General features: G+C 42.1%; 1 protein-coding gene across 4 annotated transcripts in view; it reads right to left on the bottom strand.

Moving 5' to 3' along the window:
- LOC144075441 (signal peptide, CUB and EGF-like domain-containing protein 3) overlaps positions 1-15004 on the bottom strand; it is a 171405-nt gene extending 156401 nt beyond the window's left edge. For all 4 annotated transcript variants that reach the window (XM_077602661.1, XM_077602483.1, XM_077602751.1 and 1 more), the window contains exon 1: positions 14533-15004. In XM_077602661.1, the coding sequence (XP_077458787.1) occupies positions 14533-14632 (100 nt within the window). In that variant the 5' untranslated portion in view covers positions 14633-15004. The remainder of the gene's footprint in view (positions 1-14532) is intronic.
- Between the last annotated feature and the right edge of the window lie 3714 nt (positions 15005-18718).

Below are 18718 nucleotides of genomic sequence, written 5' to 3'. Positions count from 1 at the left end.
ATACGGCCGTTACAGATAACATTCATTTAGGAATAACAAGGGCATGTAGGGTTAGGGTTAGGGTTAGGGTTAGGAGCTTCGGGCGGTGAACAACGGCACGTGCACGTCGGTGGCCAAGCGACTGCGGCAGTGCTTTGTGGAGAAGAATGGTCGCTGCAACGTGCAGCACAGCAACCTGGGTGGAGAGACCAGCTGCTACATCTCGAACCTCCTCACAACACGAGAATATTTTTTTATTTATTCCCAGGATACAGATCGTCACAACTCGCCTGCATCTCCAGAAGGGAAATGCGTTCACTTCCCGTGTCTCACTTTTAACTGCACCGCAGACTCCATTTAATTAACAAAATTCCGAACAGCTGAATTATGTACAAAAGAACGCCATTTATGCCATAATGCCGTGCTACGCCTTTAGCATGTCACGGAACTTTTGTAATTGGAGGCATTTTCAACGCTGACTCAAAATAAGTCTTTTTCCACAGGTGATGTGCACGATGCAAAATTGACTCGCAACAAAAGAGGAAATGGCAAGATGAAAGGCATCTTGGCACTTGATATGCCCATTCTCCCTCTATTGTATATTCTGGCGCTGAGAGATGAAGCAGTGTCCTGACTTCCACCATTTTTCACCACCATTTTTATCTGTCTTCCGGTTTCAGTCTAGATTTAGACATTTTTATGAACTTTTTTTATATACCTCAGAAAAAATCTCCAATGTAGTGAAGCCGCGAAGTGAAGACTGATCACAGTGTACCTTTAGGAAAACTATCCTTGGGAATATTGGGATTATTACCCCAAGAGATTAATTAACTGAAATACAGACGCTCCCCTACTTACGAACATACGACTTACGAACAACGGTACATACGAACATGTCTGCAAATTGCGTTTATGTCGCAAAAATGTTCGTAAGTTCGATTTTGTATTGCGCATAGTGCTTCTTTCCGCCGCTAATACCGACGCCTGGCGCTGTGAGCGCTCAGCTCACCCAGCATCCACCTTCCTCTGCCCAGTTTGTTGCAGTGCGTAAGTTGCGTAAGTTGCGTAAGTTGCGTAAATTGCGTAAGTTGCGTAAGTTGCGTAAGTGCATGACGTATCTCCAGTGCACAAAGAACCTTTTTCATTTTTATCATGAAATATCTCGTGCAGCCCTTATTCAATATGGTTGGTGAAAAGCGAAATGCTTCTAGTGAGGGAGTTGCAAGGAAGAGGCAAGCCATTTCATTTGAAACGATAATAACGAAGCTTGATGCGCGTGAGAGTGGTGAGCGTTGCACGGGAATACAACTTGAATCGTTCGACCGTCAGTACCATTTATAAACAGAAAGATCGAGCAGCAGAACCCAAATATTGAACGTTGCACAAAGTTTGCAAATCAATTGAATGATGCCATACAGTGCTACCGCATCATTTATGATGAAAAAAAGAAGAAAACTGTGCAATCGTCGTTAGATCGCTTCTTTCGACCAGTTTCTAATACATAAATCTCTCTCTCTCTCTCTCTCTCTCTCTCTATACAGTATTGTACATATTCTCTCCATTTTATTAAATGTTTTTTTTCAGTACAAACCAATGCGTGTTACTTTTACAAGCCTTAAAAATACCAATATATATATATAGGCCTTAAACATAAATTATAATACAAAATATAGCACTGAATCAACTTACAAACAAATTCAACTTATGAACAATCGCTCGGAACCTAACTCGTTCGTAAGTAGGGGAGCGTCTGTATGGCTTTTCCATTACAGCAGGGGTGGACAAACCGGTTCTTGAGGGCTGCTGTGGGTGCAGGTTTTTGTTCCAACCGATCCAGCAGACACTTTAAGCAATGAGATTTCTTCAGAAAATAAGAAGCACCTGACTGCAATCCACTGATTGCACTAATAGGACACCAGATTGGTGAAAGGATTTCCTCTTTATCGGTTTGAATGAAAACCTGCACCCACTGCGGCCCTCTGTGGAATAGTTTGTCCACCCCTGCATTACAGTGTAAAGTCAGACAGTTTCGGGGGGTCTTTATCCACGGCGACAATGCACTCGTAAACGAACAAACAAATTTAAACTAACTTGGATAACTATATACAGACACTCAACATTTAATGTAACTTCAAACAAAACTAAATTATAAATTTGTTGTAATCTTTTTTTACCTTACGTAGTTCTACGGGTTGACACCACCTGGACGCTCCGCCGAAGTGTTCAAAACGAACGCATCAAGAGTTGTTTGTTTTTGTCTACCCTTCAAAATATTTCGATAATGTCGCATACAAATGTCATCACAATAGGATAACGCACGACCACTTGCCAACGAGAAATAGTCTTTAAAGAACGATCGCGGGACCTTCTTTCCTTAGAAAGAATAACAGGAAATACAATAGTTGAGCTTACTCACGTATTGATTGTGGGTAATGAAGTTTTATTCTGAGAAAGGTTGCCGTTGCCTATGGGTGTTGTGTGCACGAGTATACTTCATTACCCAGAAAGCCCTCTTTTTGCCCGCGCGTTGTGCGTTTCCTGGTCTGAATAACTCATCCGGTGCTCGTAAATATTGTTATACACGAAAGATATGCAAAAAAAAATGCCATGGCCACCTGGCTTGGTCGCATCACGAAATTTTGACCGCATCACGGGCGAATTATTCGATCGAAATTTCCCCCGTAAGACGAGCATTTTGTATGACGAGCGGTCGTATGACGAGGTATCACTGTACATTCCAGCAATCAAGATAAAAGTGAGGGACACAATAAAAGCTGTCTGGATTTCACCAGGCTCATTCCTTACCCTGCACAATTCATTGAAGATGTGCTATCATAAAAACTATTCTGCATGGGGGCATTTGAGTGAAAATGCTTGTGCCAGATTATTGCAGATTGCAATCATTTCTATTCAGCCTGCAATCACACATCAGTGGCGTAAACTTTCTTTCTAAACTGTCCTCAGCACATGGCACCCAAAGATCAAAGTTTGGCCGTGAAACACACTGAATCGCTCTTGGACACAATTGTTATCGAATGTTTTCACCACTGAAGTAATGGCGAGATAATCATCTTTGTTAGTGCTGAGTCACTACCTTGGCAACTAATGCAAATTCAATACAGTAATCCCTCGAATATCGCAGATAATGTAGACCAGACATAGCCGCGATAATCGAAAAACCACGAAGTAGGATCGCCCCTATTATTAATACACACCATACTACATGTTTTTGGGCCTATACAAAAATACAAGTACAGTCATACCTCTTCTTACAAATGCCTTTAGGTACAAAAGTTTCAGGTTACGAATTTTTTTTATATGCAAATGAGTAACTCGAGATACGAAAAAGATCCAAGTTACAAAATCACCCAAAAAGTAAATGCATCTCCTTATCCGTTCTTTTATTTTGAATTCCCCTTATTAAGCAATTAAAAATTGTACAAATGCAACGTGGCACATATTTTCACACACACATATAGGGCACATGTAAAAGTCTAAAATGTACCGTATTTTCACGACTATACGGCGCATCATATTTTAAGGCCGCAGTGTCAATAACGAGTGCTATTTCTGTATTTTACATACACAAAGGACGCACCGTTTTTATAGACACAACCAGGCATGGCAAAACATACACCAGCTTAAACATACACACTACACCCATTCGCTAAAAACACGTTTTTAAAAAGGCAACGGAAGCAAAACTGAGTTCGGTTGAACTTTATTTAGCCATTTTACAATGTACTCACGTCATCATCACCCACAACTCCATCAAAGTTGCTTCGTAAAGCTGTTGATGCCGATCACCAGGCCACATCCATTCGCAAATAGTAGGTAGCTAGCGTCCATGCTTCGTAAAGCTGTGTTGATGCCGATCGCCAGGCCACAATCCATTTGCAAATAGTAGCTAGCTAGTAGCTAGCGTCAATGCTTCGTAAAGCTGTGTTGATGCCAATCGCCAGGCCACAATCCATTCGCAAATAGTAGCTAGATAGTAGCTAGCGTCCATGCTTCGTAAAGCTGTGTTGGTGCCGATCGCGAGACCACAATCCATTCGCAAATAGTAGCTAGCTAGTAGCTAGCGTACATGCTTCGTAAAGCTGTGTTGATGCCGATCGCCAGGCCACAATCCATTGGGTGTATTGACAAAAGAACTATATATCCCAGCAGTCACTGCGCAGTACTTTTTCTACAGGAAAATAGTAGAGTCGGGGGCTGCTTGCCGTAGTTGTGAGAGCTGTAGAGGATGGTGTACCCTGACTGATTTATTTTAGTTTATCGTGATAACAATTTTAGTATTGCTCCATATATAAAGCGCACTGTATTATAAGGCGCCCTGTCTATTTTGGAGAAAATTTAAGACTTTTATGTGCGCCTTATAGTCGTGAAAATATGTACCGTATTTTCACGACTATAAGGAGCACATAAAAGTCTTAAATTTTATACAAAACATATTTTTATTTGTTCTAATTCACCACCCACTCACAAAGTAACAAATACCTATCTGGTGGTTATGATCTTCAATACTAAAATGTGACATTATTTAGTACAGACAACTGTAGCGTCTAAAGGCGGACGAGAGAGAGAATGGACAGGAGAGAGACTTGACGGCAACGCGTTCGTAAATGACATAAAATAGGTTACTATACACACACACACTTAAAAATAATTTTAATCTTAGTATTACCATAAATTTAAACCTTCTTGTGCGATAACCGAGGCAAAGATCAAAGCTGCCTACCTACGTCAACCCGATTTCAGGACTACCCTTGTCCCATTTCAGGAGTATTTCCGGAGTGAATGCGATTCATGCATTATAAATGTAAAAAAAATAAGCATAGGACAATTTAAATCAAACTGTTATTATCATGTTTTTACATTACCGTATTTACTCGCATATAAGCCACTTTTGTCAGACAAAAAATGATGACTGAATCGAGGGTATGACTTACTATATGCGCATAAAAACACGACATGCACGAAACTGCAAGTAGTCGACGCATGACATGTTGACGTCACGACGCAATGGCGCCGTGACATCATGGTGCAAGACAATGCAGCCGATACGGTCATTTATTTCAAAATAGGGAAATGATAAACAGATAAAACGCTAAACTAAATGTATTTTGACGTCTAGGAATATAATTCAAGGAAAAAATAAACGGTATCTTGCATAAAACTTGAAAAAACTCACTGCCAGTCACTACTCGCTCAGGGCGTCGCCATCTTACCGTAGTTAAACGTGCTCTGACCGTAGCGTTTACCATGTCAGCACATCACAATAGGGCTGATCGAAGGTCTTGCGGTCGATCATTAAAATATAAACCTTGATACCTGCGTAATGTGTATCCTATTATTGCACCCAGAGACTTGGTGAACACTACGTATACCGCTATGGGGATATCCCCTGGTTGTGCTTACTTTACTTCCTTTTCCTTTTTGAATTTGTCTCCATGCAGACAACACCCTCCCTTTCGGAACACAGAAAAAAATGATTGTCCATTTGTGATTATGAAATTTTTAAAAATCCACTTTGATTTTTTTTCTTATTTCTTGTTTAAAAGTGACAACTATTGCAGTAATATTAAACATTGAAAAAAAATCAAAATATTTAAACATTAGAAGCAATTTGGCCGCCACACATCTTAAACTTCTGGTAAGAAAATTGTAATTTCTGTCATTAAAAAGCATCGGGTTGTCATCAAGATAGACTTATTGCTTTTTTCAAATTTAATAATTTGATATTTTGCATTTATAAAGACATGCATATTAACTTATGATATTGACCCTAATAATATGCTTTTGATTCATACAGTATCTCAGAAATACCACATGTGATGATTTTTCTTGAGATTTTCCCTTCAATGTAACACATTTTTACTCCCTACTAAAACCATAAATGTGGAGGTGAAAATTGAGAATTAGGGGGCGGATTATATGCGAGAAATTGTAAAATTCTACAATTTTAAGGCAGTTTTAAGGGGGTGGCTTAAACGCGCAGGCATCTTATATGCGAGTAAATACGGTAATTGAAATATTGTGTTTTTGCAAACTAATGAAAATGTACAGCATTATGAAAATAAATTTATCTTTGTGTTTGAGTCCTTCTACGTGCATTTTACAGTCAGTAATTCCAACATGTGTCACGTTGCAGTCACATATGTATGTTCTGCAATGTACAAATGTCGGTCCTTTTGGAGACGGCGTCAACATGGGATATTTCATCGAATAATAAGCAATAAAGTTCTGAGAATGTCTGGATTTCTTCAAAGTTACATCCAAATTGCGATGCATTTTGCCCTTATTCCGGGGAGGCATATTGATGAGACTTACCAGTGAACAACCCCGGAAATGATAGGATTTTTTCAAAACAAGACTAGTGATTTAGTCAACCTTAATAATACTTACTTCCCTTATGAAAAAACAAAAATATTAAATGTTAACGCGATAGAAGGTAGCTATACAATCGATTCCGAATCGATTGCCACGCTGAAGTGGCACAGGACGAATCATTCGTCAGAACTTGTAACTTGGATGATTCACAGAAACTCCAGAAATTCCAGAGGCCAGCCCTGAATGATGTATTCCACCGTGGCTTTCGAGTCAGAATTTCCTGCCTCTCCATACCTCAGAACCGAGTGTATCCTAGGTCGTTTTTTAAAATAATCGAACCATTCACGACTCGGTTTGAAGGGTTCATCTTTTTCAGATGTTTGCTTTGCTTTCAAGTCCATGTAGATTCCGCTGGCTTTTTTTTGCAAATTATCAACTCGGTCACGCTATCTCCAGTAAAAAATGCAACCTGTAGATATCTTTTTGCGAGGGTGATGTGGCGAGAAAGACAGAGCAATGCATTCGCCAGGAGTCAGCTAGAATAGGCTGCAGCAACCCCCACAACCCTTACAAGGATGCGCTGCACGGAGGATGAATGAATGAGCTCTTGTTGTGAGGAAAGGACATAGCAGATAAACCTGTTTCAAGCTCTGCCATCTGGGAACCATACTCTTGTAGTTAGTAGCCTGCGAAAGAGTCCCAAAAGAATACATTCAAATGTCCCGCTCACATATTTTTGGATGTGCCGATAATTTGTCCCACACATTCAAATGTATTTGTTTCCAAATTTGAATGAGGCTATGCCAACATTACAACCAGAGCTGCCAACCTCTGTCGACCCCATTTCAGGAGTACCCTTGTCCCATTTCCGGAGTATTTTCGGAGGGAATGCGATTCACGCAAAATCGATATAAAAAAAAGTTTTAAAAAAGCTTAGAACAGTTTAAATCAAACTGTTAGTATGATGTTTTTACATTACAGTGGTACCTCGTGGTACGACATGCTCGTGGTACGACATGCTCGTGGTACGACATGCTCGTGGTAAGACATGCTCGTGGTACGACATGCTCGTGGTATGACATGCTCGTGGTACGACATGCTCGTGGTACGACATGCTCGTGGTACGACAAAAATTTTGATCGAATAATTCGCCCACAATACGATCAAAATTTCGAGATGCGACCAAGCCAGGTGGCCATGACATGAGAGGCTGTTTATCATTGTAGCGCACTGTCTTTTTTTGCTGCATCTCTTTCGTGTATTACCGATATCTACGAGCACTAAACGATTTATTCAGACGAGTTTCGACCAGGAAACGCACAACGCGCATGCGCGGGCAAAAAGTGGGCTTTCTGGGTAATGAAGTATACTCGTGCACACAACACCCATAGGCAATGGCACGCTTTCTCAGAATAAAACTTCATTACCCACAATCAATACGTGGCTAAGCTCAGCTATTGCATTTCCTGTTATTCTTTCTAAGGAAAGAAGCTCCCGCGATCGTTCATTCAAGACTTCTCGTTGGCAAGTGGTCATGCGTTATCCTATTGTGAGGACATTTGTGTGAATCATTTTCGGAATATTTTGAAGGGAATACAACAGCAAACAGCCCATCGATAGCAAACGTGAGGGTGGAGGCGTGGCAAACCGCTAACCCGGAAAACGAAGGTAACAAAAGATTAAAACAAAATTAGAATTCAGTTTTGTGTAAAGTTACATTGGTACACGGTCGATTGGTCGCCGGTCTTTTGATCACGGATTTTTTGGTCGCCGGTCTTTTGGTCGCCCATTGTCGCGGTCGGGGCGACCAAAAGACGGCGACCAAAAGACGGCGGCCAAAAGACGGCGGCCAAAAGACGGCGGCCAAAAGACGGCGGCCAAAAGACGGCGGCCAAAAGACGGCGGCCAAAAGACGGCGGCCAAAAGACGGCGGCCAAAAGACGGCGACCAAAAGACGGCGACCAAAAGACCGGCGACCAAAAGACCGGCGACCAAAAGACCGGCGACCAATCGACTGCACACGGTTACATTAAACATATGTTTGAGTGTGTTTGTATATATCAATCCAAGTTAATTTAAATTTGTTTGTTCATTTACGAGTGCCGTGGATAAAGTCCCCCTGAACACCCCCCCTCCGCCTCCGTGTATGCCGCTGTCTCTACCCTCCACGAAATGTGTGTAATTTTACTTCTATTAAACACATTTTATTACTATTAAACCACTCGTTATTTATTACTTTGTCCATATATGGCGAATTAGAAGAAATAAAACATTTTTTCCAATCCAATATCTTGTTTTTGGTGTTTTTTCAGAGGGTTGGAACGGATTAATTTGTTTTCAATTCATTTCAGTGGGAAACGTTCGCTCGAGTTACGAAAAGCTCGACATACGATCTCAGTCTCGGAACGGATTACGATCGTATGTCGAGGTACCACTGTAATTGAAATATTGTGTTTTTGCAAACTATTGAAAAAGTACAGCATAATGAAAATAAGAATAAAAAGTGAACAAAGTATAATTTGTTGATCATTTATTGGCAAATTCAAATTTCCACAACATTAACATAAGTTTTTCAACTGGCCCCTTAGCCGCACATGCATGTTGTGCAATGTGCAAATGTCAGTCGTTTTGGAGACGGCGTCAACATGGGATATTTCGTCTAAGAAGAAGCAATAAGTTCTGCGAGTGTCTGGATTTATTAAAAGCATATTGCGATCAATTTTGCGCTTATTCCGAGGAGGTGGAAACGAAAATTTTATAGCGATAGAGGGTACCAATGCAATCGATTCTGAATGGATTGCCACGCTGAAGTCGCACAAGACGAATCATTTTTCAGAACTTGTAACTTGGATGATTCACACTGCACTCATGTTACCGAATTCTTCCAGTTTACAGTGCAGTTGAATCAAGATGGCGGAAGCCATAGCGATGGTGTGAATTTCGAGGCATTTAAATTGAAAGTTTGGTACTCTTCCAAAATGGTTGCTTAAAAAAAATGTACCGTATTTTCACGACTATAAGGCACACATAAAAGTCTTAAATTTTCTCCAAAATAGACAGGGTGCCTTATAATCCAGTGTGCTTTATATATGGACCAATACTAAAATTGTTATCACGATAAAATAAAATAAATCAGTCAATAGGGTACACCATCCTCTACAGCTCTCACAACTACGGCAAGCAGCCCCCGACTATACTATTTTCCCCGTAGAAAAAGTATTACGCAGTGACTGCTGGGATATGTAGTTCTTTTGTCAATACAACCAATGGATAGTGGCCTGTATACATCGACATCAACACAGCTTTACGGAGGGTGGCAGGCAGCGCCGGGCTACTTACGCTAGCTACTAGCTAGCTACTATTTGCGAATGGATTGTGGCCTGTATACATCGACATCAACACAGCTTTACGAAGGGTGGCCGGCAGCGCCGGGCTAGTTACGCTAGCTACTATCTAGGTACTATTTGCGAATGGATTGTGGCCTGTATACATCGACATCAACACAGCTTTACGAAGAGTGGCACTCAGCGCCGGGCTAGTTACGCTAGCTACTATTTGCGAATGGATTGTGGCCGCCTGGACAAACGTAAAGACACAGAAAATGAGGACTTTGATGGATTTGTGGGTGATGATGACGTGAGTACATTGTAAAATGGCTAAATAAAGTACAACCGAACTCAGTTTTGCTTCCGTTGCCTTTTTAAAAACGTGTTTTTAGAGTGTGGGTGTAGCGTATATGATTAAGCTGGTGTATGTTTTGCCATGCCTGGCTGCGTCTATAAAAACGATGCGTCCTTTGTGCGTGTAAAATACAGAAATAGCACTCGTTATTGACACTGCGGCTAAAAATACGATGCGCCATATAGTCGTGAAAATACGGTAAGTAACAATTTTTTGGGATTTCCGGAATTTAGAGAAGTAGTCCGGAGTCCCAGAGTTTCCGTTGGATTTCCGGGTATATTCCGGAAATTCCAGAGTAGTTGGCAGCTCTGATTATAGCTATATAATAGTTACTTAGTGTAGCAATGGTTTCAATGTAAGGGAAAAAATGACTCGTCAATGTTTAATTTTCAGAAATCAGTTACAGAAGTAAACCAAGTATGATAGCTATGTTTAAATATTTTTTCATTCATTCATTGTCCGAACAGCTTATCCTCACAAGGGTCACATGGGGTGATAAAGCCAATCCCAGTCAACTACGGGCACTGGGCGTGGAACATCGTGAATTCAGGGGCCAGTCAATTGCAGGGCAGAAGGAGACGGACAACCATTCATCCACACTCATACAGAGTTTGTTACGTTAATGTGGCATCGAGCATGGAAAGTAGTAGGACCCAAACGCGGGAAAGTAAACAGGGACAAGGGTATGGATTTATCTAACAAAAACTTTAATAACTAAGGCAAGAGGGGTGTCAAGAAAAATAACAAGGACTTAGAATTAAATAACAAAACCAAACCTGACATGGAAGACATGGGGAAACGAGTAACTAGGAACATGGCATAGGAACATAAGAGTAATGCAGACAAAGCAGGCAAAGCAGACGATCTGACCAAGACTGACAAAAACACAGGGTTTAAATAGACAGAATGAGGTTGATTACAAAATAAAGAAACCTGATCACACAAGGGAAGGGAAGGATGACAATAGGTGAAATGCATACAATAATCTACACGGACAGCACACACAAGGGTCCACCCAAAACCCCAACTGAACCTAACAGTGTTCAACCAGCCTACCGCCCATGTTTTTGGGATGTTGGAGAAAACTGGCAACCCAGAAAAAACCCACGCAAGCCTGGGGAGATCATGCAAAGTCCACACAGTAAGGACCCACCTGATATCGAACCCTCGGCCCCAGAACTGTGAGGGAAAAGTGCTAACCACTCAAAACTGGCAGCCCGTTCATATATTTATCATATTTATTATATTTTGGTGGTGGTCGTCGTCGTGGTGGGGTATCTAAACACATTTAGTTTTTTTGCAGCATATAACTCATGCACCGACATTGATGATTTTAAGTCATCAAAATCATTTCAATTGGGAAGGTTGGTAATGAGTGATCATGTTCAACTGCCATTGAAAGCGACAGACGTCGTTTGTTTAATTGCTGCCAGCCACCCAGCCAAAATGGATTGGATGCCTGTCGCCAACAATGGGAGCGAATGAGAAAATACTTAGAAATAAAAGTAAATACATACATTTCAAAAACCTGATTTTTTTCGTGCCCAATTTCCAATTGTGTGATCAAGAAGATCCCTAGTAAACATGAGTATTGGAACGATTCAGAATTTCTTTCAACACCACCACCACAAACTGACCTGTTTTGCTTGTCAAAGGCAGGTCTTCAGAGATTTACGTCATTTCCATATGCAACAAATCTCTGTCCATTTTCTCACTTAACCAAACTCAGTTTGACAGCTGTGATCATTAGGCACTGAATTTGAAACCTTGTTAATATACAAAAGTGTGGTTTGTGAGTGTGTCTGTAACGTTGGCTTTCCCTACGGCTAAGTAAGAAAAGCGTTGCAACTTCATTAAATGCAAAGGAAAGGAAGCGAAGACAAAGCAAACAAAGCAAGAGTTTGGAGCAAAAGGAAAGGGGTGAGTGAATGTCGGGGGTGGGTGGGGGCTCTGTTCTCTCTCGCCTCTCCAGAGTGGAGGGAGGTAGACAGCATCTCTAGGTAAGTGGCCCCATCACTTGGCTCTCATATTGCCAAGGCTGCTTGGTTCCCACCGTGTGACCGGACCTAGATGTGGCCTTCCTCCCCACTGCGGCAGCCCTGTGTCTTTAGACCCCCAGGCCCTGGAGCAGAGGTTACACCAACACAGCCAAGCAGTGCAACATGTCAGGCCCACACCAACCGTTGCCTTGGTGCTACCGCATTAGCAAAGAGCTCTTGACTGTGGTGGAAAGAAAGTCATTTGCCGTGATGTCCGTGGCTCTCCTCGAGCTACGCTCCTCTTTACTGCCATACGGCTGCTCATCTCAGCTCTCTGTCTCGGGACACTTAATCTCTACGATTCCTCTACCATTCTTCGTTTCTTTCCTCCTCCCTCCTTTATTCCACTATTCTTCTTACCACCCTCTGAGTAATGACTTGTCTCTGAGTGCCATGATTAGTCTGACATTGATGAAAGACAATATTGTTGACAGACACATTTTTCCTTGTGGTAAGATGACAAAAATGGTGCATTTTTAAATCACTGTTTTAAGCTTGTCAGGGGTAGTGGTGGGCGATATGATCCTATATCAGAGGTGGGTGGGCTTTTTAGGATTGATATCAAAGATTGGATGGTAAAACTTTGAAATCGATCTTGGTGATAGGCATGTCATATTTAAATTATTTAAACTAATTGTGGGCTGGAGCCTATCCCAGCTGACTTCGGGCAATAGGCAGGGGACACCCTGAATCAGTGGCCAACCAATCACAGGGCACAAGGAGACAGACAACCATGCACACTCACACTCATACCTAGGAGGCACTTTAGAGTGTCAAGTCAGCCTACCATGCATGTGTTTGGTATCTGGGAGGAAACCGGAGTTCCCGGAGAAAACCCACGCAGGCCCAGGGAGAACATGCCAACTCTACACAGGTGGACCCACCTGGATTTGAACCCATGACCACAGAGCTGTAAGGCTGACGCGCTAACGACTCAAGGCACTGCATTGAATTATATCAATGATGTATTGAATTACATTTTCTTCTAAATTCCATCTATTACCTTGTAGTGCCGATACCTCTCTAAACATTGATGTGGGATAGCCACTAGATGTGCCTTTACCAGAAAGCCAGGGGTGTGATAAATCGCCACACAACAAAAACATTTGGTACAGAAAAACCTCAAACAGTCAACTCATTAACAGGCATTGATCGTGCTAGACATCCAATCCAATTGAATTGGCAGATCTCTGCAGGTCAACTGTCAGAAAGTAATTGAGAAGCACTGTTTTAATGAATATTTCAAATTATATAGTGTTGCTGTATTTATTTACAGAAATGTAGCACTGAAATATTCTCATTGTATGTGTGGAATAGAAGTCATTGACAGATTGTCCACCAAAAGTAGACATGTTTTTTTTATTTAGAAAAAGCTTGTTTTATTATTCTATACCTGTGTAATATAATGTCCTAGCTTGACAAATCAAAAATTGTTATATTGGCATATTGTGAGATAATCGTTATCTTGCAAATGCTATCGAACAGGGAGCTAAGTAGAGGTGGACACCTCTCCTACTGAGTATCAACTCACTGGTGACCAAGAAACAGGTGCATGCATTTTCAAATCAACTCTCATTGAGCCATTTTCCACTCTACAGGAAGCGTGTAATTGATGTTGTGGAAAATAAAGTGAGAAAAAGAAGTTCTAATTGCAAAATGTAAATATTGAGTTTTCCCACAAGAGGGGGCAGACCACCCAGGGTGCAAAATAGGAACCCCCCTGTTTTTTTCCCTTGTCGACAGCGCAAGAGATTTCTTTTTGTGTGAGAGTGTGTCTGTGTGTGTGAAACATCACCAACCCACAATCAACACTCTCACACAAACTAAAATGTGTCTTCCTTTGCTTGCAAATACTTCTAGCAAAGAAAGCTCGGCATTTTGTATTGTGGGAACATTAAGTGACGAGGGCCCACTGTGGAATACTGTGCCTCGCTTGTTCTTGCAAGGTGTCGGGGTTTGAGGGGATCGAGGCCGAGCCTAGATGGGCCGGACAGGATGCCTTGTGTACTCTGGAGCATTTCTCACAAGACAAGAGAGCAGAGGGCAGGTACTGTAGCTGCAGTGTCTGACACTCACAGGCTTCTGCGTGTGTGCGTTACATCCAGGTGTCAAATACTTGTCTGGACTGTGACAAATGCCTCCCGCTAGTCTGGCCGCAAGTACCTGCAGGATGGCTCATGAAACATAACTGTTCACACTGCTCAAGATCAAAGTCAAGCTCTGGAATGACACAAAAGTGCATTGAGTGGCCCCCAACGCCATCAGATGACTGCAAAACAAGGGAATCTGTTGCTAACATGTGGTACCTAGACTTTTACATGAAACACACCCACACCACTTTGGGTACTTTTTCGTGCTTTTGGGAGCATTGAACGCCATCATTATCAATACATTCAACCCTGTTTTCAAATGATACTGTGCAATTTGGCAACACGAGCAACAACAAAAATAGCTCTCATCTGCTGTACTTAGATTATAAATGGAGGAGGTGAAAACTTACCTTGGCTGGTTTTACTTCCTGAAGCGGACTGTTGGACAAAGGCGACTAAGCAGAAGCCAAAAAATCCAAGGCTAGCTCCTATCAAACCATGGACGTACATGGTCCCTTTGCCGTTACTTGAACACTTTAGTCAAAATCTAGGAAGCGAAATGTCCCTCTTGTTAGTCGTCCTCGTAGGCGCGCGTGGACGTGAAGCCAATGCGACCCCGTTTTATTGAGAAATTTATTTTTAAAGATTAAATAAAAAAATAAAAAGCATATGTATATGTAAATACAAAACCAAGAGAATTTACGCCGGTTTATTTTAGTTTCAAGTTGTCGTCATTGCGGACAGCCCAACAACGCGGAGCGCAGAAAGGCTTATCTGTTATCATGTTTCGAGGCAGACCGATGTCATTTCAAGAAAGAGAGGAGGAGGGCGAGACACAGATAGAGAGACAGAGAAAGAGAGATAGAGAGAGAGGGGGGAAGAGACAGGGGAGAGAGAGAGGGGGGGAGAGAGAGAGAGAGAGAGAGAGAGAGAGAGAGAGAGAGAGAGAGAGAGAGAGAGAGAGAGAGAGAGAGAGAGAGAGAAGGAAAGAGAGAGGAGAGAGAGGGAGCGAGAAGTAAAGAGAGGGGGGAGCAAGAGAGAAGGAGGGAGAGAGGGGGGGCAGAGAGAGGAGAGAGAGAGAGATGGAGAGAGAAGTAAATAGGGGGGGAAGTAAGAGAGAAGGAGGGAGAGAGGGGGTACAGAGATAGAGAGGGAGAGAGAGAGGGTGTGTGAGAGAGAGAGAGAGAGAGAGAGAGAGAGAGAGAGAGAGAGAGAGGTGGGGAGGGAGGGAGAGAGAGAGAAGGGGGAGAGAGAAGGAGGGAGAGAGGAGGGGGAGAGACAGAGTGAGAGAGAGGGGGGAGAAGGAGGGAGAGGGGAGGGGAGAGACAGAGAGTGAGAGAGAGAGACTGAGAGAGAGAGAGAAGGAAAGAGAGAGGAGAGAGAGAGGGAGAGAGAGAGAGAGAGAGAGAGAGAGAGAGAGAGAGAGAGAAGGAAAGAAAGTGGAGAGAGAGAGAGAGAGAGAGAGAGAGAGAGAGAGAGAGAGAGAGAGAGAGAGAGAGGGAGCGAGAAGTAAAGAGAGGGGGGAGCAAGAGAGAAGGAGGGAGAGAGGGGGGCAGAGAGAGGAGAGAGAGGGGGAGAGAATAAAGAGGGGGGGAGTAAGAGAGAAGGAGGGAGAGAGGGGGGAACAGAGATAGAGAGGGAGAGAGAGAGGGTGTGTGTGTGAGAGAGAGAGGGGGGGAGAAAGTGAGAGAGATCAGAAGAGAGATGAGGGAGGGGGACATTGGAGAGAGAGTGAGAGAGGGTGAAACAGAGAGGGTGAGAAAAAAGAGAGACAGAGAGAGAGAAGAGGAGAAAAGGAGAGATAGAGAGAGAGTGAGAGAGAGGAAGGAGGGGGACAGTGTAGAGAGCAAAGGAGAGAGAGAGAGTGAGAAAGAGTGAAAGAGAGGGGAGAGAAAAAGAGAGAGAGGGTGAGAGATGGAGCTATTCAACGGACTTGGCAAGAAGGAAGGAGAGAGATGTTTGCACGCTTGTCTTTCCTTCCCCTCATACGCAAGGTCTTTCCTAGCTCAATGTTTTTTGGAATTGAAAAGTTTATTTCAGGTGCTGCATTACCTGTATTTCATCATGCTCGCTCATCTCCATGATTTGGAAATGCACAGAAACACTGCACACAACAACACTTGGAGATATATGTAGATTAAAAAACATCATTTCACAAAGTCAAACTCGTGTTTTATCTATAAATTTTACTCATGTATTGAAATATTTCAATCAATGAGCTCCGGTTAACCCACAACCATTTTTCAAATAAATGCGATACTTCATTGAATTAATATTATTATCCCTCGTGGCAATTAACTATTTTTTGTAATAGTAATTAAACAAAAAAGACCAGGCATCACATTTAGAAATCACGTTTTGCGTTATGTAGGCTACAATGTTAAACATTTTGGAAAGAAAATTGGCTAAATGAACAAATATATAATCTCCACGTGTGACCATCAGGTCTCAATTATAATTATCCTGACACCCTAGAACAGGGTTGGGCAAACTTTTCGGCCCGGGGGCCACATTGACTTTAAAATTTTGACAGGCGGGCCGGGTCAGCACAAGATACGGTGCATATAAAAAACTGCATCCGTTAACAGTACATATGAAACATAAACAGAAAAAAGGGACTAAAGTATGAATATACCAGTGGCGGGCGGTGCATTTTCTGGTAGCGCCTTCAACGTATCAATCCAACCCTCAAAAACTATTTTATGGCTATAAAACCTCTACTGCAGCTACAGCTGCAACACATAAAAAATAATCAATAAATTAATGCACAAAAATGGGGTAAAATCCACTTCCTAGCAGCATTTCATGATTAAATACAAATACTGGAGCTTTTCAGACATTAAAACCAGTCCAGGGGGTGATTTTCCCAGGAAAAGACAGCGATGAACGTCAATGGCGTACGGGCAAACATTGCCCGAAAATGGGGTAAAATCCAGCCGAAAACAGCATTTATTGATTAAATACAAATACTGGAGCTTTTTAGACATCAGAACCGGGCCCGGAGTATCATTTCCCCGGTAAAAAGACAGCGATGAGCGTCGATACGTCCATATGTGAAATGACAAAAAATGCACTAAAATGAGGTAAAATCCACTTCCTAGCATCATTTATTGATTGAATACAAATACTGGAGCTTTTGAGACATTACAACCAAGCCAGGGGGGTGATTTTTTCCGGGAAAAGACAGCGATGGACGTCAATGGTGAAACGCCAAAAATTAGGTAAAATCCACTTCCTAGCAGCATTTTGTGATTAAATACAAACACTGGAGCTTAAATACAAACACTGGAGCTTAAATACAAACACTGGAGCTTTTCAGATATCAGAACTTGGCCCACAATTGAAATATTATTTAGGAATATAGCCATATTTTACTCACCAAAAATCCTTTTTACACAATATCCATCCTCCTTTCTTTCTTCCTTCTTTCCTATCGCCATCGAGGCTAATGATGAAAGTCGAGCCTGTCCTGTCATATTTCCGGCATAGTCCGTTTTGAAAATAGCTTTAAATCAACACAACAATATACTTTTTGCTTGTGCAGCTAAGTTAGCGCGCTGAAAGTGCCCCACACACCATTTTCCCGGCTGTAACAGGCTTGCTAGCTTCGGAGTTGACCCCCCTTTCTTAATGATGTCCATTTTTTTCTGGAAAAGTCCGTCTGGAAAATAGCTTTGTGAGCAAACAGAATCCATTTGTTTTTGCTTCTGTCTGCCATTGAGGGTGGAGTTTGCGATCTCGGCTGCCTCGGGTACTGCTTTGGCCCGCCTACTAGCCAATCATAGTTTGTGAAAGCAATGACATGTCCCAGCCAGCAAAATGCTAATGCCTACGAAAAATCATTGTGGGGTTGCCAACTCGAAATCTGATTGGTTAAAAGCAACAGTCTAGTTTAATGCAGCAGAGCCCGCAAGAACTGATTGTGAAGGCTTTGAGGCAGATCTGATCTGGCAACAAATAATGGATGAAATGTGATTGGTTAAATGCTTCAATATGAAAACACACATCTGGAAGCAGTGCAACCAGGGGGAAAAGCAATGAAAGGAAGCTAACAGACCATTTGGAATAATAAGTACGTATTGATGGACAAAATATAATATGATTCAGATATTTCTTAGGCCAGCAGAGAAGGCCTTGAAGGCCCTGACGGCCCGCCACTGGAATATACTCATCATTCATCTGGGATTTATGGGGTGCTTTCTTGGTTTTCATCAGACTTAAGGTCTGTTCACACATATGTAGAGCCAAATAACACCAGAATCCTCTGTGCCATCTTCTGGATGTTTGGAAATTTGGCTGCACTTAATGAAGCCTAAAACGCAGAGACTTTCTGGGAGTTGAACTTGTCACATTGGAGATCAATCAGTTCCAACTGCAACTCCTGTGGAACCGTTTCCGGGTGTTGTGAGAAAGGACATGACACCAGCTGTAATTTTTTTCAAAATCACAAAACCGACGGCAGAATTGCTCATGCAGGTCATCCAATGATTTCCTGTATTTTGACCGCACAAAAAAATAAAAAATAATTAAAAAAATAATAATAATTTGGACGTCGGCGGGCCGGATTAAAAGGCCTAACGGGCCGTATATGGCCCA

This window comes from Stigmatopora argus, chromosome 1 (genome assembly GCF_051989625.1).
Source record: "Stigmatopora argus isolate UIUO_Sarg chromosome 1, RoL_Sarg_1.0, whole genome shotgun sequence".
Classification (NCBI taxonomy): Eukaryota; Metazoa; Chordata; class Actinopteri; order Syngnathiformes; family Syngnathidae; genus Stigmatopora; species Stigmatopora argus.
The sequence above is the reverse complement of the archived record's forward strand: the minus strand, read 5'-3'. Positions and strand labels throughout refer to the sequence as shown.